General features: G+C 60.8%; 3 protein-coding genes across 15 annotated transcripts in view; 2 read left to right on the forward strand and 1 right to left on the reverse strand.

Annotated features, from left to right (window-relative positions):
• The window catches only part of NOP14 (NOP14 nucleolar protein), a 17,015-nt gene extending 8,567 nt beyond the window's left edge, over positions 1 to 8,448 (forward strand). Inside the window, exons 10-18 of one of the 3 annotated variants that reach the window (XR_001517542.2) lie at positions 335 to 420; positions 1,295 to 1,430; positions 1,934 to 2,035; positions 2,607 to 2,760; positions 4,099 to 4,258; positions 5,638 to 5,804; positions 7,398 to 7,516; positions 7,644 to 7,799; positions 8,029 to 8,448. Coding sequence is in view for 2 of the 3 variants with exons in the window: in XM_006919024.2 (XP_006919086.1) it covers positions 335 to 420; positions 1,295 to 1,430; positions 1,934 to 2,035; positions 2,607 to 2,760; positions 4,099 to 4,258; positions 5,657 to 5,804; positions 7,398 to 7,516; positions 7,644 to 7,799; positions 8,029 to 8,128 (1,161 nt within the window). In the remaining variant the exon portion in view is untranslated. The remainder of the gene's footprint in view (positions 1 to 334; positions 421 to 1,294; positions 1,431 to 1,933; positions 2,036 to 2,606; positions 2,761 to 4,098; positions 4,259 to 5,637; positions 5,805 to 7,397; positions 7,517 to 7,643; positions 7,800 to 8,028) is intronic. The other 2 variants (XM_006919024.2, XM_025051822.1) reach the window with 2 other exon arrangements.
• Positions 8,449 to 8,640: 192 nt separating this feature from the next.
• Positions 8,641 to 14,035, forward strand: MFSD10 (major facilitator superfamily domain containing 10). The gene is given in 13 exon segments (XM_006919025.3): positions 8,641 to 10,059; positions 10,636 to 10,832; positions 10,955 to 11,051; positions 11,287 to 11,390; positions 11,701 to 11,859; positions 11,932 to 12,093; positions 12,391 to 12,499; positions 12,603 to 12,698; positions 12,819 to 12,958; positions 13,056 to 13,146; positions 13,259 to 13,306; positions 13,386 to 13,475; positions 13,649 to 14,035. Coding segments are annotated over 12 exon segments (1,383 nt in total). The 5' UTR covers positions 8,641 to 10,059; positions 10,636 to 10,661; the 3' UTR covers positions 13,765 to 14,035.
• A 570-nt stretch (positions 14,036 to 14,605) lies between these two features.
• ADD1 (adducin 1) overlaps positions 14,606 to 25,661 on the reverse strand; it is a 57,963-nt gene continuing 46,907 nt past the window's right edge. For 4 of the 11 annotated variants that reach the window (XM_025051824.1, XM_025051825.1, XM_015594868.2 and 1 more), the window contains exons 13-16: positions 25,068 to 25,160; positions 21,179 to 21,335; positions 18,600 to 18,698; positions 14,606 to 16,460 (exon numbers count right to left, since the gene is read on the reverse strand). In XM_025051824.1, coding sequence (XP_024907592.1) covers positions 16,099 to 16,460; positions 18,600 to 18,698; positions 21,179 to 21,335; positions 25,068 to 25,160 — 711 coding nt within the window. In that variant the 3' untranslated portion in view covers positions 14,606 to 16,098. Of the gene's footprint in view, positions 16,461 to 17,907; positions 17,943 to 18,599; positions 18,699 to 21,178; positions 21,336 to 25,067; positions 25,161 to 25,661 lie in introns of those variants that run through there. The other 7 variants (XM_015594874.2, XM_025051827.1, XM_015594872.2 and 4 more) reach the window with 4 other exon arrangements.

Raw genomic sequence — 25,661 nt, forward strand, 5'->3', positions numbered from 1 at the left:
ACGCCGCAGCTCACAGGCGGGTTTGCCTCTCGTGGCCGTCGAGCGGCCAAGCTGGACTCAAGGAAACCAGCGGCCATGCCCCCGCCGGCCCCTCCCGGCGGCTGCCACAGTCATCAAGCAGCCCACGCCCAGGGTGCGTCCTCTGCTGCGTTTTGAGGCTTGGCTGCTGCCCGCGACATCGCAGACCCTCGCCCGACCTGGTGTCCACCACTCCCGGGGCCCAGCAGGTCGCTGCCGGCGGCCCGTCCCGCTATAGCCAGCCTGGGTGACGGCACGTGGCCTGCTTGTGCTTTGACCTCGAGGGCAGCACTGACTGTCCTTCTGTGTCCTGCAGAAACTATTCGGCTTCCTTTTGGAGTACATTGGAGATCTGGCTACGGACGAGCCACCGGCCCTCGGAACGATCGACAAGCTGGTCGTGTAAGTGAAGCGGGCGGGCAGCCAGCTAGCTGGACGGTTCCGTCCTGGTCAGGGTCATGAGGAGACCTGGCCGAGCGTTCAAGGCTGACCTCGTGACTGGCCTCGCTGGCAGCCCGCTGCTCCCGGCCCCTAGAGGTAGACAGTTCAGTGACAAACAGCGACTCCGAGGCCCTCGCGGCCCTTCAGGTTGGCCCGGTGTTTGCCGGCTGATTCTCACTCGCCAGCATCTCCAGCTCTGCCTGGGGCACTGAGGGTTTTGGAGTGCACAGTAGACAGCAGCCTGCTGTCGCCCCAGGCCTTGCCACAGTGGAACCCGGCGGGCTCAGGTGACCCGGGCCCTTGTTCAGCTGGTCCTGCCCTGTGCAGGGTCGGCAGTTGGTCCCAGACCCTCCCTGCACCAAAAACCCCCTGAGGCAGAGACCCACGTGCTGGCTCGTTGCCCCCCCGGCGGGGGGAAGGCATAGGCCAGTGAGAGCACGTGGCCCCGTGGTCCCCAGCAGCTCCTACTATGTCAGAAGTGCTGGTGAGCGATCCGTGAAGCACCAGTCCACATCGGCGCATGGACCACACTCTCACGGTCCTGTGACCACAAGCAGAGCTTTCCTGTGGCCACCCCGCTACAGGTTCTGGCCGGATGGTGACAAGTGGCAAGTCTGAGGACAAGTTATTACAAATACAGTCACAAAGGTCTTCTGGCTCCCAGAAGGCCAGCCAGATGCCTGTGAGGGGTAGACTGGCTCATTCAGGGGCTTCCGGTTCAGGTGTGCCATCAGCAGCTGACGTCACAGGAAAACGGCAGCTTGGGAGGTTGGGAGGTCTTCTGTGTTTCGGTGTCTGGAGTCATTCTCCCCTGACCCGAGTGTCTGATCCACAGGCAGTTGTATAATCTGTGCCAGATGTTTCCTGAATCTGCGAGCAGTTGCATGAAGTTCGTCCTCCGGGACGCCATGCACGAGATGGAAGGGATGGTCGAGGCGAAAGGCCGGGCGGTGTTTCCGGGCTTGGACGTGGTAAGCTGGGGCTCGCTTTGCCCAGCCATAGGCCGGCAGCTGCCAGGAGCCCAGTGCTGTCTGGTGTCCACGGAGGGCTGATGACAGTGTGCATGGGTGCAGGAGGTGGCCCATCCCCAGAGTTTCCAGGGTGACCTGCAGCGACTTAAGCCGTGGACTTGATGCCCCGGTACAGCAGGCCGGGCCTGCGGCCATAAACACTGCCGGCTCCCCAGGCAGTGCAGCTCCACCCTGTGCCCCCCACAGCCCACTAGAGAACCCCACATGTTCCAGAAGGGGCCAGCTGTGTGTAGCGTGCAAGTGGGGGTGCTCTAGCGGGTATGGAGCGGCAGCCGAGGGATGCTGATGCCTCCCGGGGGGCCCCTGGCCCTGGCCACAAGGCCAATGACAGCACAGCATTGCAGGAGCTTCAAAACCTGTTTTGTTCTTGAGCCTTTTTAAGAGGCGGTATTCCAAACTTCGTTTCCCCTGCTTTGATTTGTGTGATTACACTTTCTCGGCAGCTCATTTATTTGAAAATTGCTGGGATGTTATTTCCGACCTCTGACTTCCGGCACCCCGTCGTGACGCCTGCGCTGGTGTGTCTCAGCCAGCTGCTCACAAAGGTATGTCCCCACGCGCACACGTAGGCGGTCAGACGCGCTCCATCAAAGCCAGCGTCTCCCCAGGCCTTGCTGAGCGAGAGCACAGCTGGGTCAGGGTCAGGATCTGGAGGCTGACCGTTGGGCCGGGCGCAAGAGCAGCTCCTCTTAGGGGGCCTGTGAAGGCAGTGGCCCAGTCAGTGGTGGCCCTGCTCCTTCCCAGAGCCGGCTGCAGCAGCCCCTGACCAGGCGGGAGTCAGGTTTAGCACCTGGAACAGCCTTTCAAGTTAGTGGAGAAGGCCTCAGGTCCAAGAGGGGTTCTGTTCTCTTTGGCTTAAAAAGGCCTACAGGGCTCCGTCCCTCGACCGGGCGCACCGGCTGTGCTCACTGTGACCCCCAGCCCCGGGGGCGTCTTAGTGTCCACGAAGCTGTGCCTGCGCCTCCGGGCCGACTCCGCACCAGGGGTTCCCCTCAGCAGCTCCCCCTCCCGTGTTGGCAACCTCGAGCACACAGCTCACCCAGGAGCAGCTTGTCTGCCCCATGTGGTGTCTGGAACCTCGTCCTGGCCGGTCACCGAGCCCCGTTCCTCCACCAGTGCCCCGTCCTGTCTCTCCAAGACGCGGTGAAGGGTCTGTTCGTGTGCTGCGTGTTCCTGGACTACGTGTCTCTGTCTCGGAGGTTCGTCCCTGAGCTGATTAACTTTCTCCTGGGCATCCTTTACATAGCAGCTCCAAACAGCCAGAGTCCAGGTGAGTCGATCGGAGGTTGCTGCTTCGAGTATATTGTACTTCAGGGTTTTTTAAAAGACTGTTGAAAGTAATTCATACGCACTGTAAAAAGTTTAGAATACGGGAAGGTGGGAAAGCAGAGCTCAGCCTCTTCTCTGTGTGGACGTGTGTGCACACCCACTTTCTGAAGAGGTCGGGACTCTGTCCTGGGTGCGACTCGGTAGCCAGGAGCCACACGGGGAGTCAGCAGAGACGCGCTCTGCGTGAGGGACAGCCCAGAATGTCTCAGCGCTCTGCACTGATCGTGCATTGCAATGACAGTGTTTTTACGTTTTGGATCATATAAACTACACAGTGGAGATGTATCTCATTCTTTGCTTTTTTTGTGTGGCAGCAAGACTGTCATGCACCGCATGGCCCCCATGGTGTCGGGCACCGCTCTGCGCGTCTCTGGTCTTGGTATTTGGGAAAGAGAGCGACTCAAAGGCAGGGTTCTGGGGCGCACTTCAGCTCTTGATTGTATTGTTCTCAGCGCAGCCCTCCCCACTCCCCCAGGCACCCCGCAACGCAGACCACAGCCTTCCAGAGCTCCCCCCAGACAGGGCTCCCCCCTCGGGACCACCGAGAGACTGCGCTTGGCCTCTGTCCCCTTGGCCGGCTGTGCCTGTCTGCCTCGGAAGTGCCAGTGGGGCAGAGCTGTTCCAGGCCTTGGGGACTGTGCCCTGTGCGCACTAAATGCCTGTCCTTTTGCCTTCTCCGCGTAACCTCATAACGGGACCGTCCTGCGTGTGGCTCCGCGCTGGCCGCACTGACGCACTCTGCGTGGCAGGCACAGGACAGGCGGGGTCATGCCCAGGGAAGCCTGTCGTTAGACGGATGTCAGGGCAGAGTACGGAACGTCCCGGACACGGCCGGGCAGTGGGCAGGTGGACTGCTGTTGCCACTTGCACCTCTCCCTTTGCCCGGTCACCGCTCGCTCACCCACCCACTGTGCTGAGCCCAGACCACAGCAGGCCCTCTGCCCTCCCCGGCCGCTCCTTCCGCCACATCTGCTGTTCTGGGTGACAGGGCGTGTCCTGCACTCCCAACTGACCCCTAACCTTCGCTGCTTCCCTTGTTCACGGCTTCTAACACTCCACCCGCTCCATCCGCGTCATCCGGTGGCGTTTACTGCCTGTCTCCCCTGCAAGGGCAGGGACCTGGTCCGTTCTTGGGCTTGGCCCCAGTGCCCGCCAAAGCCGTCTGCACAGTAAAAAGCAGCGCGTTTGTGAAGAGTGAACTTGCTAAAGGCTTTGGTGCCCGCGAGCCCAGTAACACTCAGGCCCTCTCTGTCCCTGTCCCTGTCCCGCTGCGATTCAGGTTACACTCTGGTGCACCCTTTCAGAGCCCTTGGCAAGAACTCGGAATTGCTCCTGGTGTCTGATGAAGAGGACACGGCCACGTGGCAGAGGAGGAGCCTCGCCCTGCACTGGGCAAGTGGGCCACCAGCCCGGACTGAGACCGAGGCCAACCACATCAGGTTTGTGCAGCCCGGGCCCCACCGGGACCTGGCACCCGAGGGTGCCCCAGTGTCTCCGTTTGCAGGTGACACGCACTTACGTGGAGTCCTAAACTCCACAGACAGACTGTTAGATTCAGTCAACGAATTCGGGTACGTAGCAGGACAGAAAGTCCGCACACTGCCATCAAGTGCATTTCCACCCGTGAGCGAAGGACTCACAACCACCCCCATTTATGGTAGCGTCAAAAAGAACAAACCGCTTAGGAATTAGCCACAGAGGTGGGAGGCCTGTACAGTGCCAACGGCGAACTCCACTGAAAAAGCACAGCCGGTGTGGACGGAACACATCGTGCTCGAGGGCTGGGAGCCGCAGCCGCCTCCCGCCCCCTCCGCGTGGGCTTCGGTCCGAGCAGGACTCCCGTGGGGCTCCGACACTCCGTCCGGCAAGGACAGGGAGCACTGGCCTTTGTGTTGTTTTTATCGTGATACAACACACACGATGAAATTTGCCGTCCGAAGCGTTTGCGCGTCCAGGGGTACCGCGTGCGCTCACACTGCCGCGCGGCCGTCACTGCCTCCCGTTCGGTGTTGGTCCTTCTGTGACTGGCTTGTTCCACGAGCACAGCGTCCCCGGGCTCATCCATGTGGCCGATGGCAGGATTCCTGTCCTTTTTCAAGCTGAGTAACACACCTCGTGTGGGTGGATGTTCGCGTACGCTTTCCTCCACCAGGGGGTCGGGCGGCTTCCACGTTCTCGCGCCGAGTGGCGCTGCCGTGAGCATGGCGTGCAGACACCACCTGCAGACCCTGCTTTCAGCTCTCGTGGGCCCAGACCCAGAAGTGGACTGCTGGGTCACGTGGCCATCCTGTTGGTTTTCTGAGGCACGGCCATGCACGCTGCTGTCCGTCTGTCTCACCCACAGTGCACAGGGCTGTTGCTCACGTCCTCGCCAGCACGTGCTGTTTTCTGGGTCTTTCGGCAGCAGCCACGGTAGCCGTCCTACTGGGCGTGAGGTGGTGTCTCGCTGTGGCCTTGATGTGCGTCTCCCTGATGACTAGTGGTGCTGAGCACCCCTGCATGTGCCTGTTGGCCATCTGTATGTTCTCTCTAGAAAAATCTATTCAAGTCCTGATGGCAATTACTTCTCTGAAAAAAATAACTTTCCCAGAATCTGTTATTATTTTCATGACATATCTGCCTGATTTTTCAGATAATTTAGAAACTAAAGCGGAAGCCAGTTTTCACGCTGGCGTCACATTTCCACGACAAGCCTCCCACTTCGGGACACGTGCTGTTCTCCTCGGTGTCAGCTTGTCTACTGCCACCCACGTTGGGCTTTTCAGGGTCGTTCGGGGGACACTGGTCTTTGCCGGGATTGTTGTCTCTTGCTCTGAAGCTGGCTGTCGCCCGTGCAGGCTGTCCTGCCTGGCCGTGTGCCTGGCCCTGGTGAAGCGCTGTGTGCTCATGTACAGTGGCCTGCCGTCCTTCCACGACATCGTGAGGCCCCTCAGAGCCCTCCTGACAGAGCACCTGGCCAGCTGCAGTCACCCCCGCGAGCTCCAGGTGAGGCCCCTGGCCCCAGGGCGCTCTGCCCCAGCTCGGCCTTGTCCTGATGGGGAGCCAGTGAGCAATGTTCTTGCCGTTGGGGTTGCAGCCCTCATCGAGGACACCGTGTTTGCAGGTTAGGGACAAATGGGAAACAGGGTCACAGTGAGAACCTCCGAGAACCACCGCACGAGCGAGTCTGGACCTGGGGTTTATCCAAGAACTGTTCCATTGTCACATGCCCCCTTCTGCCTGCCCACTGCCCGCCAGGCCTGGGCCCCGGTCCTTCCCGGGCCACGTGGGTTTTCTGAAGACAGTGCCACCATCCTGTACGAGGTGACAGACACTGCCGCACTCTCTCTGCCCTGGACGCCCCAGTGGACGTTCGGATGAGTGTCTTGGCCACCATGCTGTGGCAGGCCTTCAGCTCTGCCCTCATCCGTCTGTACCTGCTCCCCGTCCTTCCACAGAACAGGGTCCTGTCAGGATGTCGTCCCTCCAGCGGCCTGGCCCTGCCCTGCACACTCTCCGACCTCCGCGTAGGGCCGTCGCACGTGCCTTTGCCTCTGCCTAGAATGCCCTCCTTAGAGCTTTGTGACTGGTCCCCGCGCGTCCCCAGCCTCTCCACGGTGTGACCCTCCAGCTCCTCGGGACATGGGCTTGTGAGGACATCATGTCATCTTGTGGAAGGTCGATGAGGCTGAGGTGTCAACACCTGCCCCTACCTTGCCTCCACCTACCATGGACCTAGCTGTGGCTTGCCATTTAGTTGAAAGAGCAGAGTGACTGTCAAGGCTTGTGGGGTTTGGGCTGGCCAAGGGACCACAGGGGCTCCTGGACTTGGGTGAACTGAGTTGGTCATACTTTGCGTGTAGTCCTCGTGGAGCCTGGGCATTTCACCTCAGATGAACTGCCAGGTGGGCGGGGGGATGGCTGTGTCTGTGGTGCAGGGAGCCTGAGTTCCAGGACACACCTACGCGAGGGGAAAGGAATGGAACCAGCATCAGCGAGCTGGCTTCTAGCAAGTTCCTCAGAAGCACCAGCCAACTCTCTAGGAAGCCAAGGCTGTAACAAAAGCGTCTTGGCCGTCTGGCTCTTTCTGTTGGGGTAGAAGGGGGGTCAGCTCATAGGCTGGTGGGGGCTCGGTCCCGGTGGGCACCCCGTGGTGTGGCTCTCCGTCGGGTGCGACTCCCAGCAGGCCTTGCGAGGCGTGTCACTGGCGCCCCGTGCAGACGAGTTTCTCTGGGAAAGAAGACGCTGTCGCATTTGCTAGAGGCTGGAAGCACAGCCGCCTCCACTTCCCAGCGCCCACGCCCACACCCCTCCCGTCCTGCCCACGGGCGGTGACGGAGGACGGGCGCCGCTTGTGCAGCCCCCTCCCCCGTCAGCAAGACGGTGCTGCTCCATCACGGCCACACCTTGGGCACAGCTTCTGTGCACCCCTTTATCAGCAGATGAGGTGAAGGCCCGGTGGGGGAACTGACAGCAGGAGGGTCTGGAGGCGGCAAGGTCTCGCTCTCTGTCCCCTGTCCCCGAGACCACAGAGCCTGTTGGAGGAGCCCGTGAGGCTACAGTGGGGGGGCCCCTCACCCGTCTTTTCACGTGTTTCAGGAGCTGATTCGGGGCACGCTGACGGACATGGAAGCCCAGGAGCAGCACTGTCAGCCCCTCATCTGCGCGAAGAGCAAGCCGGTGCCTCTGAAGCTGTTCACGCCCCGGCTGGTCAAAGTGTGAGCGCCGCCGCTCCCCCGGGCGCCCGGGCTCCCGCGGGGCCAGGGTCGAGGCCGCGGGCTCAGCCGTCAGGTGGCGGGGTCGTGGCCGATCGCGCAGTGGGACCGACTGGGCCTCTGCTTTCAGCCTCGAGTTTGGAAGGAAGCAGGGGAGCAGCAGGGAGGAGCAGGAGCGGAAAAGGCTAATGCACAAGCACAGGCGTGAATTCAAAGGCGCCGTCCGGGAAATTCGCAAGGACAACCAGTTCCTGGCCCGGATGCAGCTCGCGGAGACCATGGAGCGGTGAGGGGGCCGGGGCAGGGGGCCCCGGGGACGGCGGCCTTCACGCCGTGCTCCCCACACGTGGCCCTTGGGCCTGGGGCTGGGTGGGCTTCGGCCATTTCCTTCCTCCAGACTGGACGTGGGGGGGGTCACAGGCCCCACGTGGTTCTGAACTGCTGTAGAGTTAGATATGAAAAGGAGCCAAAAATGAATCCTCCAAAAACAGGCTTTTTTTTTTCCCCACTTTCAGGGATGCGGAGAGAAAGCGGAAAGTGAAGCAACTTTTTAACAGTCTGGCCGCACAGGAAGGCGCGTGGCGGGCTCTGAAGAGGAAGAAGCTCAAAAGATAGCTCCACAGATGAGGCGACGAGACGGAGGCTGTCGTAATGGGGTGTGGGTTTTTGTCCCTGTACCTCAGTTCCTGTCAAAACGTCTCTCCTGGTGACAACGTGCGCTTTTGGAACTGGGAACGGTTTTCTGCACGCGTGACGAGAAACTCTGAACGCCTCGGTCCACCGAGCTTCCACACACCTGTGAGTCGCAGGGTTTGGGACAGCGTTCTGGCCAGCATCGTTTCTGGTCAAGCAAGGATGTTTGCCTTCTGTATAGAATTCAGCGTTAATACATTAATGATATTTTCAATTACAAATTAAACTGAAGTTTGCAAACAGTTTGGAAATCAAAAAAATCAACCAGAATCCAAGTACCCTAAAAGCCAAGACTGGCGTTGTCGTAAGTGCCTTTATCCCATGCTTTGAGGTGTCAGGTCTGGTCTCCGGAGCCGCGGGGATGGGGAGGAGCTTGGGTGTGTCGCACTGACCCAGGAGGCAGCTGAAGTTCCGAGTCCAAACAAACTGGAAGAGGCAGAGTTTATGGTTAAGGCTGAAAGCGTGTAAGTTAAGAGAGCCGCTTTCATCCTGCACTTAACCAGCGGCTTCGGTCAGCTTGCAGTTTGCCAGACCCCAGAGGGGATGGGGCCTGCCCGAAGGGAAGACCACGAGGTGCCTGGACCGGCCTGTTCTTAGCATTTCGTTATGAATCCATGCGTATCCACCGCGTGTTCTCTCCTCGGCCGCTCCCCTCCCCCCTATTGTGGGAGGTGCTAATGGAGTTAACCTTCTGTCTGGAGCACGTTGAGTCCCAGGCTCCCAAAGGGGGAGCATGGCACAGCCCAGAGGAAATGACCACTGCCCCGGTGAGGGTAAGGAACGTAGGAATGTCCCATCTTCAGGCCAGGTGCTCATGGGCTTTCTTGGCTGTAGTGCAGAGAGCAGTGTGTGGGTGCCCAGGGGCGGACTGTGGTGCTTCACATGTTGACGTGGAAGGTGAACGGGACTTCCCAGACTCCCCCCATCTGCTTCCACTCAGGGCTGGCCACGGTGGTAAGAATTTTCGATGAGAAAGCAGCAGGAGGTGGTCCTGGCCAGGCGCTCGTGTCCAGAGCTCCTCCACTTGCCTGTGGTTTCTTCCTCTCCCGGTGGCCAGCGTGCTGCCAGCTACAGCCTGTGGCTTTAGGTGGCCTCTGCTCTCCTTACCTCACGTTCCGCTTTCCCCACCTGCCTGTCCTAGGCCTTAAGGCTCAGCAGATGCAGCGGAAAGTCCAACCGAGAGACTCGTGTGTGGTCGATCCAACGTGGGTGATGGCCTGTGTTTGTAAGGCGCCCAAGCTGGCACCGTGGAAGATGGGAGGAGGGTCCCAGGGCTGGACACCACCGTTCCGCCTTGCAGGGCGGAGGACCAAAGGCCTCGAGGTCCTTGGAGAGGGTCACACCCCTAGGGCAGAGGTTGGGGGGCAAATGGGACTGTGGGCAGTCAGAACAAGCCCCTGCCAGGGCCGGGGTTCTGCAACCGCGGGATGGATGGCGGGAGACGCTCGTCGACGTCCGCCCGCAGTGTCCCTTGCAAGGAGCCTCGGGCCGCGAACACGCGTGGCGCCTGCAGGAAGAGGCCCAAAACCCGCCGGGACGCTAACGACGGAACCCCTCCCGGGCGTGGCCTGAAGCTTCGCAGCCCGGCAGTCAGGAGAACGGCGCCCCCGGCGGCCTCTGTCGCGGAAGGGGGCGGGGCCAGGGGCCCGAAGGCCGAGGGGACGAGTACGAACGCCCGCCCGGGAGCGCGCCAGCCGGAAGGGGAAGCGCGGCAAGGCGCCACTTCCGGGACGGGCGTGGCCGGGGCGTGGCCTGCGCGCTCGCCGCGCCCCCGGCAGCGTGCCCGAGGCCCCTTCCGCGTCCCTGTCCATCTATCCGACCATCCGACCCCATCGCGCGCGCGACCGCTGCAGGTGAGAGGCTGGACGAAGTGCGGGACTGGGGGGGGTGCGGGTCCGGGACGGGGTCTCCAGCTCCAGTGCGCGTCCCGCGGCCCCGCCCGGGAGGCGAGCCCGGGGCGGGCCGGGGTCTGGGCCGACGGGGATGGTGTTCTCTGGGGCGCAGGGACCCCCCCCCGCGCGTCGGTCCGGAGTCGCAGGTGTCCCGCTCTCCACCGTCTACCGAATTTCCCTGCTTGCGCCTCATGGGGACGCGGGGCGGCTGGCTGGGGTGGGGTGCTGCCCGGGGCCGCGATGCCCCCACCCCGGCCCCTTGGGGCGGTTGGCCTCACTGGCTGCGGTTTCCTTGCGCAACCTCCGCAACCTGAGTTTCCTGCTGCCCGACGTCGGGGGGAAGGGCGCACATTGAGACCCCCTTGTTGTGTGATGGGCACCCCAGCAGGGCGGGGCAGGCCCTCTCTTTAGGGTGCCCACTGGCTGATTGCAGGTTAGTCATCACAGGAGCTGGGAATCTCAGTTTCCCTTAGTAGAGTAGGTGTCTGGGACTGGGTTACCCAGAGGTGCCCTCATGGAGACCCGCCACACCCCCAGCCAGGCCGGATCCGAGCCACCGCATCATGGGCTGGGGAGCTGGCGGGAGCTGCACGCCGCGCCCACCCATCCGCCAGCAGCCGGCGGAGACCCGCGTGATCACTGTGATCTTTCTCGGCCTCCTGCTGGACCTCCTGGCCTTCACTCTGCTGCTGCCCCTGCTGCCAGGGCTGCTCGAGAACCACAGCCGAGCCCAGGTGAGCGCTCCCCACACCCCACCTGCCCCCATCCCGATGCCCCTGGCCGCCGCAGTTGCTGGCCCCGGGCTCTAGCCCAGCAGGGACTCCCCCCGCCATTATCATGGTTCCTTGTCCTCCAGGACCCCCTCTATGGCTCATGGCAGCAAGGGGTGGACTGGTTTGCTGCAGCCATCGGGATGCCAGCAGAGAAGAGGTACAACAGTGTCCTGTTCGGAGGTATGGCCCTGAGCCCCCTGGGGTCCTTAGACTCCTCCCTGCTCCCCAGGCTCCTGTCCATCCCAGGCCCTTGTCTGCCCCTTGTCTGCCCCTGCACCATCTGCTCCCTCTCCCAGTGTCCACTCTTGCAGGGCCACCTCCGCTCAAGGTCTGTGGCCTGGCATTGCAGGGCTAGCGTGATCAGACCCTTGGGGACTGAGACTGAGCTGCGGTGACCGTGACTTCCATCTTTCAGGTCTGATTGGCTCCGTCTTCTCAGTCCTGCAGTTCCTCTCGGCACCGCTCACAGGGGCCACCTCTGACTGCCTGGGAAGGCGCCCCGTGATGCTGCTGTCCTTGGTACGGGTGCCCACCGAGGGGGAGCACGCAGCCTTCCCCCACCCAGCAGCCCTCTGGGGAGGGAAGGGGCAGCTGTGGGCCCCTCGTTGCCCCTGGGCTGTGGTGCCTGAGGGGGCGGTAGTTCCTGTGTCTGAGCCAGGCTGTCCCAGAGCTCTTCTTGCCACACACGGGACAATGGGAACACAAGTGGCCCATGGCTGCTCCAGAACAGGGCAGGGTCCCAGGGGTGTTGCTGGGTTTGCCAGCCCCACTCTGGCCCCTCCTGGCGTCAAGTGACTATGCCTGCCCCTCGGCCCCTGCCCTGAGGCAGGCAGGCCTGGCCACCTCGTATGCCGTGTGGGCTGCCTCGGAGAGCTTTGCGGCCTTCCTGGCCTCCAGGGTGATCGGTGGCATCAGCAAGGGGAACGTCAGCCTCTCCACGGCCATTGTCGCCGACCTGGGCTCGCCACCTGCCCGCAGCCGAGGCATGGTGAGTGCACATGCTGTGGACGAGGGACCGGGGCCCAGGTCTCTCTCCTGACTCACGCGGCCTTGTCCCCAGGCAGTCATCGGAGTGGCCTTCTCGCTGGGCTTCACGCTGGGCCCCATGCTGGGCGCCTCCCTGCCCGTGCGGACGGCGCCGTGGCTCGCTCTGCTCTTCGCAGTGTCTGACCTGCTGTTCCTCTTCTGCTTCCTGCCAGAGACGCTGCCCCCAGAGAAGCGGGTACGGTGGGACCCGGAAACTGACGCGTCCCCAGGCTGGAGGCTTGGTTCCCTGGGCCTGTAGGGATGCCGGTGTCTGCCAGTCCCCGGTGCCGGGGGAGGCGGAGTGGTCCTCTCCTAGTGTGTAGAGACTCTTGGGGCCACAGTGCTTGGCAGGTGGACTAGAAGCTTCCTGCGTGATCACTGTGGATACGAGGGCCTTGCAGGAGTGGGGGCGGAGCAGGTTCCGGTCACACTGGTCCCAGGCTGCCGGGGGAGCCCCTGACCCCCCAGACATCTCCAGCTTCGCCCCCACCAGGCGCCATCTATCAGCCTGGGATTCCGAGCTGCTGCTGACCTGCTCAGCCCCCTGGCACTGCTCCGCTTCTCGGCCGTGGCTCATGGCCAGGACCCACCCACTGGAGACAGTAAGGCGCCGCCCCTCACGTGGGTGGGGCTCCCCCCCACCACCCCCCGCCCCGCTACCGTGGACACTGCGGACCCCTCACCCCCCTCCCTGCTGCTCACCAGGGCTCAGACACCTGCGCCGCCTGGGCCTCGTCTACTTCCTCTACCTCTTCCTGTTCTCGGGCCTGGAGTTCACACTGACAGCCCCCACGAGGACCTGCCCGCGGACCCCCTGCTTCAGGGCTGGCTCCTGCCCTGCCACCTTCCCCAGGGCCCCGCCCAGGAACTGGGGCAGGGCGGGTGGTGGCGTGGTGGAGCAGGGGTGGCTTCCACCCACAGGGCTGCGGCACTAACCCCCCGCCCGCCCCAGTCTGCAGCAGGGGAAGATGTTCTTCTTCATCGGTCTTGCCATGGCCACCATCCAGGGCACCTACACCCGGCGCATCAGCCCTGGCAGGGAAATCGTGGCTGTGAAGCAGGTATGGGGGCTCCCCCAAAAGTGGGGGGCAGAAGGGACCCTGGGCTCTGCAGGAAGCAGCAGGGGTGGGTCCTGAAGCCCACTGTGCCCACCCACAGGCCATCCTGCTGCTGGTCCCCGCCTTCCTCCTCATCGGCTGGGGGTTCACGCTGCCCACGCTGGGCCTGGGGCTGCTGCTCTACTCCTTCGGTGAGTGGCCGGCCGGGGCCACCGGTGGGGAGGTGGCCGGGAATCCCTCGGGTCACACGCCCACCACCCTGTCCTCTGAGCTGATGGGTGCCTCACTGATGTCCCCCGCTAGCCGCTGCTGTCGTGGTGCCCTGCCTGTCTTCCGTGGTCGCTGGCTATGGTGAGAGGCCCTTCCCTTGACGAGGCTGCCTCAGGTGGGAGGCTGGCAGGCACCTGATGGCCTCTCCCCTGCCCCTCAGGCTCGCCTGGGCAGAAGGGCACGGTCATGGGCACGCTGCGGAGCCTGGGCGCCCTGGCCAGGGCGCTGGGGCCCATGGTGGCCGCCTCAGGTAAGAGCCGCAGGACAGCACTCGTGCTCCCTGGGCAGGCCAGGCCCCTGGTGTGCGCCTGCCCGTTGGGTGCCAGGCACTTCACAGCCCCGCAGCTCTGTCCTGCTGCCCCGGGGCTGAGGAGCGGGGCCGGGGTGGCCGAGGGGCCCCGTCAGCGCTCTGTGTCTCCGCAGCGTACTGGCTGGCGGGCGCGCCGGCCTGCTTCACCGTGAGCGCGGGGCTCTTCCTGCTCCCCTTCCTTCTCCTGCGGAGCCTGACGGCCCCAGCACCGACGCTCAAGGCCGAGTAGCTGAGCTGGCCCGGCCCCAGACTGGGGGCTCCAAGACAGGAAAGGGGGGGCTCAGCCAGGACCCCTCCGTGCCCCTGGGCCCAGCCCCGGGGGCCACGACACTCCTCCGCCTCGTCCGTCCAGTGGGACCCGGGCAGCCCTGCCCACCGAGCGCACAGCAGGGTCAGCTGCCTCCACGACCTTCCAGGCTTTCGGTTTGCTTGTTTACTCAGCGACACAGAGTGTCAGCCTGGTGTCCTGATGACAAAATAAAACAACTATTTTATACTAAGCCTTTCTCCCGTGCACTTTCTCGACACACCACACCCTGGGAGACCCCCAGGCACCAACGTGGCCCTCAGCGCCCCGCCAAGCAGAGGGCTGTCCCCCAACCTGCTTCCCCTCTGTGCACAGCGAGGGCGGAAAGTCGGACACAGGTCCTTCCATGACAAGTCAGCACTGGCGGGGCGACACCTGGTGGGTACCCTGCACCCTGGCAGACTGGGAAGGAGGGGCCCCTCTACCAGACCGTCCCCATCCAGGTCCCAGCCCTGTCTGTCCGCCCAGCCCCAGCCAGGCTGGCTCCAGGTCTGCTTAGACTGCAGGGGACAGAAGACTGTCAGGATGGCTCTCCGTGGCTAGGTGGGCCCTGCCCAGGACCCTTGGCCACCACCGTCTGCTTCCAGGGAGGCACGAGCTGCTACTAACTAGGGCAGGACAGCTCTGAGTGACAAGGTCCTTCCCAGCCCAAAGTAACAAATGGCGTTCGATCAGAAAGCAGCACTTCGGGGTCCCTTTTTGGAACATGAGACAAAGTTCTGGAAGTCCGATTTTAAAGGAACAAAGAAAAGGAATTAACACGTGAAAGTGCTCGCCAGGTTCGGACGAGGGAGCTGCTGAAAGAATTTTATTTGTGAGTAAAACGCGGTTCACTGGAGGAAGGACGCAGGGCTCGCCCTCCCGGCCCGTGTCTGCGCGCGCAACTGCACTGCACGTGGTGACGAGGTTACGCTACAAAAGTGAAATTAAAGTCACTGCGTGTGAGGGACAAAGAAAGTGACAGCGGAAGAGTCCGTGCTTAACTGAGGGACGGCGCGATGGGGCCTTTAGCACACCTCGGCAACAAAACGACACGAGAAAAGCAGCTTGCTCGCCGTGAGCTCGAAGCGGCGGCCAGCCTCGAGGCCCGCACGGGTGTGCGGACTGCGGGACGCGAGCCCCGTCAGGTGCCAGCTCTACCGAGGACCCCGCCTGTCCCCAGGGGGCCTGCCTGGGGAGCAGGCAGGCTTGCCCACACCTAGTCAGGTCGGCACGGGGCAGCTCCTGCAACGGGTCACCCTCGAGGAGTCCCCGTGGCCACCCGCTAGTTCCCACTGAGCAGCCTGACGCTCCTTCCGGGGATCTGAGTTAAGTGCGAACACTGGTGTGAGCAGGGAGGGCAGGCGTGGGGCACGGGGTCAGGTGGGGACCCCTAGGGCCGACTTCTGCCTTGAGCCGCCCTGGACCGCAGCCACGGTGTCGCTCGGGCTGAGTTACAGTAGGAGTAGAGCCCTCTCAGTTCTGAAACCTCCCCCACAACAGGTGACCGCTGCTCTGCAGCAGGCCCCAGAGAGAACGAAAGCAAAAAGTGGCCATTCGTATTCACAGAAGTGTGGGGTGAACCGCACATGTGCTGAAAGAAAATTCTAGAAAAGACTCTTCCCTTCCTGAGGACCCCAGTGAGTGAGGAGCTGTGAGCCCTGAATCGTTCCTGGCTGCGGGGTAACCGGTTAGACCATGCATAGGTGGCATTGGCTGCACACAGGCCCGTCCGCTGCTGGGGTTTCCAGCTCGGCCCAGACCCGCCTCCCAAAGGCCGCCACGGTGCCCTGGGCCGCTGGCAGGCACACGGTGTTTTCACAGGACTGAGGCCTTGTGTGTGTGAACCAAGAGAGATCACTGGGCAGACAGCGCCGGCAGGAAGCTACACATCTGATTCAGCAGTCACCTGAGACCTTGGGGTGAAGGGGAGCCTAGCAGACAGCATGGGTCACTGCACGACAGGAGAGCAAGAGGGGTCAAGGCCAGACCACAGAGCCTCTGACAGTCTGGCCAGAACCGTGGCTGAACGCCTCTCAAGAGCACGTCACCGAGGAACAGTGAGACAGTACGGAGGTGGACGTGGGCTGGGTCTCCCTGGGACCTGAGGCTGAGGGCCGGGGGCAGGTCAGCACCCATCTGCGTGGGCGTTGGCCATGGCGGGAAGGGGCTCTAGCTATGCGGAGGGGTGGGCTTTTTGCATTCCATTACACGAGAAGACAGCGGGGGGCACAGGCGGGGACGGTCCGGTGGCATGGGTCTGCGCGGGACGGGCCTTCAGGAGTCGCCCCTCTTCTTGCTCTTCTTCAGGAAGGAGGGGGTGCGGAACTTCTTCTTCTTCTTGGACGGGGACTTGCCTGGAGACCCATCGCTGCCAGGATCCACGGCAGCCCCGTCCTCGGCCGCTGGGGAGGCAGCCTCTTCAGCCGCCTGGGCTGCGACCGGCTCGGGGCTAGCCGCCGCGGGGGGCCTGGTGGGGCCGGGAGGGCCACGGGCTTCACAAAGCCCCTCTTCCTCCTCCTTCTCCAGGGCTGGGAAGCCAAGCGCTTCTGAAGGCTCATCAGGGGACAGGTCGGGGAGAGTTGGCTTGAAAGTGGCGGCATCACTGTCGTCTCCGGAAGCGGGCTCCTGCGGCAGGTCTGGTGGGCGGGGTATGAGAGACGGGGTTAGAGGGCCATTGGCCAGACCGCAAAGGAGCGCTTTCAGATAGGCAGTGCTCTGTGCAGTAACTGCCACCATACTGACTCCAGGAGTTTTCGCCAAGACGAGAGTAAGAAACTTTAAATCAGGTCCACTCTATTTCAAGGCTGGATGCAGTTCATCCTTTAAACGTAGACTCCACTCCATCTTAGGCTGGTTTTTAGCTCCTTGTGGAAGCGTGGGGACCAAACCAGGCTCGGTCACAAGCCTCAGTCCCCAGAGTGCTTAAGGCAAGCAGGGGACGTTTTCAGTGAACAGTGTTCTGTGTTAAACACGTGAGACGAGGTTTGCTCTAGACCCCTCGGGCGCCTCTCAGCAGCTCTAAAACTAGGCCTCAACGATGGTCCACAGCACCTGGTCTCCCCCAGGAGAAAACCACGGAAAACCATGAGTTAACTCCCGGACCCAGGTGCAGCGTCAACATCGAACAAAGCAAAGCCACGTCCCACACGTGAGAATTCTGAGAGAGACGGACTGTAAGGTAAGGGGCAGGGGCAAAAACCAAGCCACTCATCCATCTGAAGGTGGAAACAAAGAACAAAACCGACTTGTCTTAAGGAAACAGCCCGAGGGCTGGCTCGCAGTGACGGTTCCCATCACTATGAGGGGGAGAGAGGAGACTAGTTTTGCAGATTTTTAAAAATTGGCCTACAAAGTTACAAGCCGCTGGCAGTTTGGGCAGCACCAAACAGGTTAGCACTCATTAACATCAGGTCACGCCAAGTGACGCCAGGGGACAGGAGCTGAGTGCAGGGGAGGACGGGTCACAGGAGGTGGGGTTGGCCCGGGCTCAGGAAGGCTGCTGCTGCCCCACCCACCCCACCTGCCCACCCCTCAGAGCCTCGCTCTGCCCCCGGGGCGGGAGGAAGTTAGGATTCGCTTTTCAAAGCAAGCAGAGGTTGCCTGTGGGTGCTCGGGGAACTTTTATCATTGGACCAATGATATCACTGGACCCACTTAGATTAAGCTTAAGCACAGAGCTCAAGCAAAGGTCCAAACCATTCGACCCCATGCAGCAGGTGGCATAACGCCACCCTGTCTAAACCTCGTCTAGATTTGTGTCTTCCCACCGAGCAATCTCGAGTCTCAGAGGCTGAACAGACAGCACACGCCTCTGGGACTTAGGAGAGCCAGAGGCCCCTCAGCACTGGCTCCTCCCTCCGAGGGAGCCTCGAGGGCAGGCTGTCCCCTACTGCCCCCAGCTCTCGGGTGACCAAGCCCCTTCAGGAACTGCCCGGAATGGAGGGGCTGGGTGGGGAGGGGGAGCAGGGGTCTGCTTTATTTTGAATAAACAGAAAACAAAACTTAATAAGCAACAAAGCAGCAGGAGAACACGGCAAAGCACGGGGAGCCGGTGAGCAGCAGGGCCACGGCGGGCGGTACTTACTAGGGCAACAGGTACTCTTTAGCACATCCGCCTCCTGCTCGCAACGCAGCCACGAGAAGAAAAAAGCACAGGGAGAGAATCTATGCATCCAGTCACAGCCACCGGGTTACAGAGGAGAATGGCCAGGCCACTCTTGTGGACACGGAATGGGTTGGAAGGTGAGCCGCAGGCTCCCGACAGACGTGAGGAAGCATGACGTACAAGACCCAAGGACAGACACACAGGCCACACGCCACAGACATGCGGTGGGTGGTCTGAGGCCGACGGGGGCGAGTGCTCTGCACGGACTGGGTGACGCACAGGTCGGACGCCCCGCCGCCCAAGGACGGCAACTCCAGAGGCGCAGTCCGCGCACAGTGGGCTCAGGAACGGGCAGGCAGTGGGCAAACGGGCATCGTAAACGAAGGTGGGTTCCAGTCCCTGAAGTCTGTCCTCCCCGCTGTTGTGACAACTCACTGATGACTCTGTGTTGCCTCAAGTTCCCCAGGACAGAGCCAAACCGGAGCAGAGGCGGCCGGGTCCGTGCGGACGCTCACGGCTCCCTGAGTGGCAGCTCAAGCACCGCCACACGCCGCTGCCCTCCACTGACCATGACGCGCAGCTCACACCCCCCGCTCTGTGGACGCCCGTCCGCACAGGGCCATGCACCCCCTCTGCCAGCAGCCTCGCCCCGCCCCGGCCCGGAGCTCACCTTCCTCCAGCTTAACAGGGGTGCTGGGGGGAGTGTGCGGAGCGGCAGGGGGCTCCGGCGGACTGCCGTCTCTCTGCTCCGTCGTCTCGTCCAGACTCTCTGCAGGTGAACAGAAGGTGAACGGCAGGTGAGAAAGAGCTATGGAGACGCTGCCACGGGCCTTCACCGTCCTTGAGGGGAGGCGGCCCCCCTGCCCTGCCCATCGGCTACCTCGGGGAGACAGGGCTTGGGGGGGCACAGCCAAGAAACAAGAAGGGCACACAGCCGTCTTCACCCTCTTCTGAATTTCTCCCCAGAAGACGGTGAAGTCAGCCAGTCGTCACTGGGATGTGGGTCTGAATTTCAAAAAGTTTAGCTAACTTTGGATATAAAATTCATTTCTATTCTTATTCCTAAGACAATCTGTCGGCACCGCCTCTGCAACACGCTGTGACTGGTGACCCTCTCACCGGTCCCCTCCTGTCATCTAGTGAGGTGCCCCCTCACCCCATCCTCACCATCCAGCCCCTCCCACTGCCGAGCCAGCGGCCAGGGCCGGAGCCCTCACCCTCCTCACCACCTCAAGGGAAGTTACAGGAGCATTACTTCGCTTTTACCTTTTGACAGAGAACATTTTCCACCAAAAGTTTACACATGGCAATCGTGTGCTCTCCTCTAGATCACCATATGCTGACAAGGACGGACCAGGGGAAACACTGCAGGACCCACGGCCCAGGATCCAGAAAATTCCAACTCTATCTCTCATCAGGAAGAAATACACACTGACATTATCCTAACTCCCTAACTCTCCTCATTTAAACTTTCATATCAATAGCTTAGGATATTTTGAACGAGCAGCTGCAATTAGCAGGGCCTCTGATCTCACAATACACACCAAGGTACCTTCCTAAGCCTCGAGCCTGCAGCTACCTCCCTGAAGCCAGGTGTCTATCAACAAAGGCCTTTACGCCTCCTACCTGAGGCCCAAGGTTTTCTTTCCTCCTACCTACAGTGCTGACCTTGACAGGCAGCTTGAGTTTTACCTGCAGCACGTGACCACCGCCTCCCCACCCCATGCCGAGGGCCAACGCAGGCCAGGGGCCTCCTGGCCGAGCCCCTGGCCGGCATGCCCAGTGCTGACAGCTCTGTGATCACAGACCATGGTCACAGCTGTCCCCCCACTCCCCTGCTGTAACATCCCTCTTGACGGGAGCCTCACGTGAAGAGGAAACTTGTGTGTCTTTTGATTTGACTCAAAAGAAAAATCCAGGCTTCCCAGACACCGAAGGGTCCAACAGGCACACACTCACACGTGCGCAGGACCCAGGGTTAGGCCACAGGCCCAGCGGCTCGGGCCCCCACGCCACCCTAGTTCTTCCCCGCAGGCAGGCAGTGGGGGTCCAGGGAGACCATCGGAGTCAAGAGCTCGTGGCACTGGGAGAGCGACCCACTGAGTTGACGTGCACTGACTCTTCATTTTAATGCACAACTAACAGAAAGAGACAGGTACTGACGGCGTAACAGGCTGAAAACCAATTCAGCAATAGCTTTCCGCATAACTCAAATCTCAGCGGCAGCTACACGCTGCATCAGCTGCTCTAAACGAGAATAAAAAGCTGAAACGGGCAAACCAGAGGCCGTCTGAGGGGCAGGACGCAGTGCCCAGGGAACTGTGCCATGGCCCAGGAGGGGACTCACCAGCCCGCGTGCTGCGGGACCTGCCATTCCAAGAAGGCGGAGTCCCGGGGCGGACTGAGGGAGAAGTGTGGTCCACACCCCAGAGCTAAAGCTTCAGGGCTGCAGCTCAGGGCCCTGGACACAGCAGTGTGGGGGCGTCTGAGCCCCAGGGTCTTCTGGCACACACTGCCTCGTTCTGGGGAACCCGCTTCGTCCCTGACTGGTGGGAATGGGCCCGCCTCTCAGGGTCACTGTGAGGACTGGATGAAATACACCTGTCACAGTGTAACTGCTCAAGGGTGACCAGCAGGCCTTCATGAAGGCACACGAATCTAAGGAGGCTTCTTCCCAGTGAAACTTCCAAAGAAAAGCGCCACAGGTCACAGTGCTAAAAGACTTCTTACACGACACTGAGGCTGGCTTTCTCACTAACGGTCCTGGATGAACGTCCTGGTCCCGCAATGTGGACGGCAATCCAGCTGGAAGGAGGAGCTTCGCCCGCCGCACCCCGGAGCTCCCGGATGGCAATGCCGTGGGCGCCACCGGCCTCTCTTCTGCCCCGTTTCACCCCCATCGTCACGACGGTTCAGGCCCGGCCTCGTTTTGGCAGCGGCACTCAGGACAGAGGGGTGCCACCCCTCCACGTCTGTGACACACACACAGGCTGTCTGGCAGCGGTCGCGTGGCGCTCCCAGCGTCTCTGACACGTGTACTGGTGGGTCCCTCCTAATCAGAGCACGCTCAGCGTGTTTAACGTGCTTTGGAACTGGCCTGAATGAGTGGGGAGGGAGCGTGTGCTGAGTGACATCCAGCCTTGACCCAACCCCAGGCTTGTCTGTCCTGCAGGGGCCTATTCCCTGCACCACCCAGTCGCCACCGGGGCACAGAGGCGCCGCCACGCTGGGCCGGCCGCGCACACTCACCTCCGGGGCCCCTCTGCTTCTGCTCCACCTCCCTGCGGTATTCCTCCAGCTCCCGGTCCGTCAGCGCGGTGAAGGGGTTGGGGCCTGCGGTACTCACGATGACGTGGGGCTGGTACTCCTTCTCGATAATGGCCTTGGAGGCTGTCACCAGCTCCCCCTGCAGACAAAGAGGGACACTGGGTCTGCGGGAGCCCTGCCCCTCAAGGACGTTCTCTCCTCCCAAGCCAGGCACAAACAGGGCAGGGGCGGCAGACAGCCCCGAGACACAGCAGTGTCACCTCGGGCGCTGAGGCCAAGCTGCAGCCCTGAGAGGATTAGAGTTTGGATGCGACAAGGCAGATGTGACAGACTGAAGAACCCTCGGAAAGTCCTTGGGCTCCTGAGGCCAAGGTGGCAAAGTGCAGAGCGAGCGCAGAGCACCTCGAGGAGAGTCCCGTGTCCTGACGGGGATGGCAGAGGGGACTGCTCAAGTCGGCACCCTCCTCACAACATCAGAAAATGTCACAGGGGACAACACTCAGGGCAAGTGTGCTCAGAACTGCTTCCTTCCACGAACACAGGGAAGTTCTATTCTTCTGATTATGCATTTAGTTTACAACCACCTCCCAAGACAATAAGAGGTAACAAAACATCCCAAAACACCAACATTTGAGATTTTTGGAAACTGAGAATTCATACAAAAGAAAGCAAAGCACTGCAGACACAAAGGGGGCACACAGGCCATGTCCCGTCTTCTGGGGCAGGCGGGCCCAGCAGGCAGGTGCAACGGGCAGGGCAGGGAGGGAGGGCCAGGCGTGCAGCCCTTGGGGTGTGGAGTCCACCCCGCATTCTGTGCGCCACGCAGCTCAGGCTGCTTGGTCCCAAGTGCTCTCAGGTTCATTTTTGAGAAAGTTACCCAGAATTCACACACATGCCCATTACTTAATGAGTTTCCAAAAGCAACTGAAAACGGGAAAACCCAAAACCCCTTTGATGCCAGGCCTGGTCCTTCAGTGTTCCCCTCGGTGAGGGACAAACACTAGGAGCAGACACTGTCCCAGCAATGTACACAAGCGACAGAGCCAGACCGAGGCCCGGGGAGCCTGGCTGAGCAGTTCCTGTCCTGTGAGCTGGAAACAGTGTCTGGAGCACTCCATGACTAATCAGTGCCAGGGACACAGACCCCAGGGGAGAGAAGGAGAGGACCTGAGGGAATCAGCAACCTTCGTTCAGAGAGCCTCGCGATTTCAGATGAACCAGATGGCTGAGGCTAACTCTCTTTTTGAGCAGGTGACCCAAGGTCTACTGGCTTTTCATTCAGAAGCAGCCCTGCCTCCCCGAGATGGGACCAAATCTTCATCTGACACTCGGCAGCTCTGTGGCTCACGGCCAAGCTGCCATCAAGACCAGCTCTGAGCAGACCCAGGGACAGAGGGACCTGCCAGTCTGGAGGGCAGGGAAAGGAGCGACGGCAGCGCTGCAGAGAAGCAGGCCGCGTGGAGCGCCAGGGCCGAGAGACCAGGACAAGCGAGGCCACTCGCCGCACCCGGCCACGCGGAGGCCCCTGGGGCTTTCCTCACTCTAGCCACCTGCCCTGGGCTCAGTCACCACTTCCGCGCCAGACGGGGGCCGCTGCGTGGAATGACAGCCCCGCCCAGGCGGCGACCTGACCTCTCTGAGCTCCAGGTTTTCGCTTGTAAAACCTACAGATTTTAATTTAGATTGTGAGTGCAGAGCCAGGCACACACCAGGTGCTCAACACCACGCTCGCCGCGCGAGTCTGCCTCACACTCCAGTCACGCAGCATGACAATGGCGGCGGGACACGGCCCTGAGTGAACAGGGGGCGCAGAACAGGGAAGTGTGGTGCACGCGTCGGACAGCAGACCCCTTCCCCACCCCGGCAGCTCTCAGCGGGCACTTTCGCACCCCAGTCTCTAATGGCTCAATCATTGGTAATGAAACCCAGTGGTGGCCAAAATGACCTCAGGTCACACACTGGCATTCGCAACGCTGCGTCGAGCAAGCCATCCCTTCTGGACCTGGAGCTCGGAGTTCAGAAGCAAGCACCTGCTCACCTGCCTTACTGGGAAGAGGGCGTTTTCAGGACACTAGCATAGTCCTTCTCACCTGGTCAAGGAGAAACTCAACTTGCCAGTGAGCAGCGCCACCTTCCAAAAGGAGCACTGAGGGCCACACAAAGGCGTGGAAACAGCACCATTCGAGAGCCTCAGAGGAGTCAAAGCACGTTCTAGCCATAACCGGTGGGAAAAGCCCGAGATGCAAACGCGAGCACCCGAAAGAGGGCGGGGGAAATGAGGTCTGGGGCAGGATGCGCACAGGGCCGTCCTCGCCGGGCTCAGTGCGCAGTGGCTTCCTCCGCTAATCCCTTCGGGACACATCGCTCACAGAGCCTAGTTTAGTGCTCAGGATGCAGGACTTGCCCAGAATCCCGCTCCTACAGGCCTCGTCCTGCCAGCCGGTCCAGGGACAGGGGCACATCAACACTTCACAAAGCATTCACGGGTGACTGTGATGTGCGTCCAAGTCTGAGCACTAGCCAGAAAAAAAACAAAACTGTGTGTGAATGAAGACCGGCCCGAACAGTACCCCTTAATACAGGGAATAAGCAGCGTGCCCTCTAGGCAGCCCTAAGAAGCTACAAACGGAAGCCACAAAACGCAGCACAGCGCCAAAGAGACTGGACGAGTCGGCTCTCGCCCGCAGAGCTGTGCATGGTAGGCCCTGGGCACTCCCGGACCCGACGCACCTTCGCACACCGAGAGGACGAATTACGAACCACCAAGGTCACAAGGGCTTACAGCCCAAAGTACCAAAACGTGAGAAACAAGCTGACGGGGAGAAGCATGCACCTTTCTCTCTTGTTCTGAGTCCCTCCAAGAACAGCAGGTAGAAGAACAACTCTAAGGACAAGGGAAACCAAGACCCATTCAATTAATACATAAATATGCAACATCATGGTATTAGCAGGGATTCCAGGCAGGAGTTTAGAATCTCTGGTACGAATCTGCTTCTCTCTGGCAACTGTAACGTCGATAAAATGATACTTGCTCTTCACTAGAGGTGCATGAACTGAAAGAGACGAACCCTGAAAATGCCCTCTGAACACATGGCAGAGGTGACTAAGGCCTGTACCGTGCGGTCAGCCCCCTGCCAGACACCGCGCACCAGCAGCCTGAATGCTCACAGCAGGTCTCCCTACCCCCGGCAGGCCACACAGGACGGGTTTCCCAACCGCCGGACACGTAGGGACGCGTGTACGTAGAGGGATTATTAACTCTGGGTTTCAGATCTTCATAAGTCTTTTTCCCCCTTGCAATATTAAGAAGAAAAAAATTCTAAGTTTTTTTTAAAAGGTAAAAATAAATACATTTCAGCAGCAAGGGCTGAGAAAGACTGCCCTGCTTTACTTTCCAATCCTCCGAAACGGCATCTTTCAGTCATACGACCTGACTGCCACGTTCATCACACTTAGGTCACAGCTGGGCAAGCGAAGGGAGGCGGTCGCATGGGAACGCTGACGCTGCTCACGGTCTGCACCCACGAGCCTTCTGGGATTGGTGTCCGGTGACAGGCAAACCCCCAAAACCCCACATCATGCACTGACCACAGTCACATGCAGAACTTCAGAAATGCACCACATGGCTGAGAATGGTCACCTCTTAACACGAAATGCTGAAAGTTATGAAAATAATGTCATACCAAATGTTTTAATTAAAGAACAAAATGGGCAGAACAGAACCTTCTACAGTCTCACGAATGATTTAGAGACCCGTTTATAGCTACTTCGGTAACTAAGACAAAGCCTAGCAAGAGCAGACAGGTGCGGGACGGGCAGGCAGAAGGGCAGCGCGTGCCGACAGGTGGTTAAGGGGCAGGGCAGTGAGTACCTTTCTAACAGAGAGAGACTTAGCAGGACTAAAGGTCTGCTCTGTGAGCTCGAGCCCTTCGATTGTCTCCGTACAGTCAGACAGGGGGGCGTCCTGCAACAGTAAACCGAGTCAGCAGAGCCCGCCTGGCCCCGCCTGGAAGGGCCGACCGCGCGCACAGGCTGGAATCAGCTGAGCGCATGCAGCAGAGGCGGCCGTCGCAGCGGACGAGGCAGCGATGCAGTGCAACGTGCAAACAGACCACGGAACCAGGGCCACGGCTGGCCAAATTCACAGAATGCAGCGACAGTCGCCTGCCCTGCGGAGTCGTGTGCAAGGTTTCAGAGGTAACCACTTACACGATTACCTTCAACGTGCCATGAGGCACAATCCCTTCACTGAAACGCAGGAAAACGTGGACCGCATTTACAGGTACCCTCTGCGAACACTTTCCCCAAGCAGCACTTTGTTGCAGACAGCAATATGTACAAAGACGGACAGAAGTCCAGGAAACCCACCCTCCTCCAGCATTTTACACGGCACACGCCACCCAAACCCAGAGAACTGCTCCCAAGCGGGCTGCCCGCTGCCTGCACACAGGCATGCACTACATGG

Source organism: Pteropus alecto, unplaced genomic scaffold, assembly GCF_000325575.1.
Source record: "Pteropus alecto unplaced genomic scaffold, ASM32557v1 scaffold5, whole genome shotgun sequence".
Classification (NCBI taxonomy): domain Eukaryota; kingdom Metazoa; phylum Chordata; class Mammalia; order Chiroptera; family Pteropodidae; genus Pteropus; species Pteropus alecto.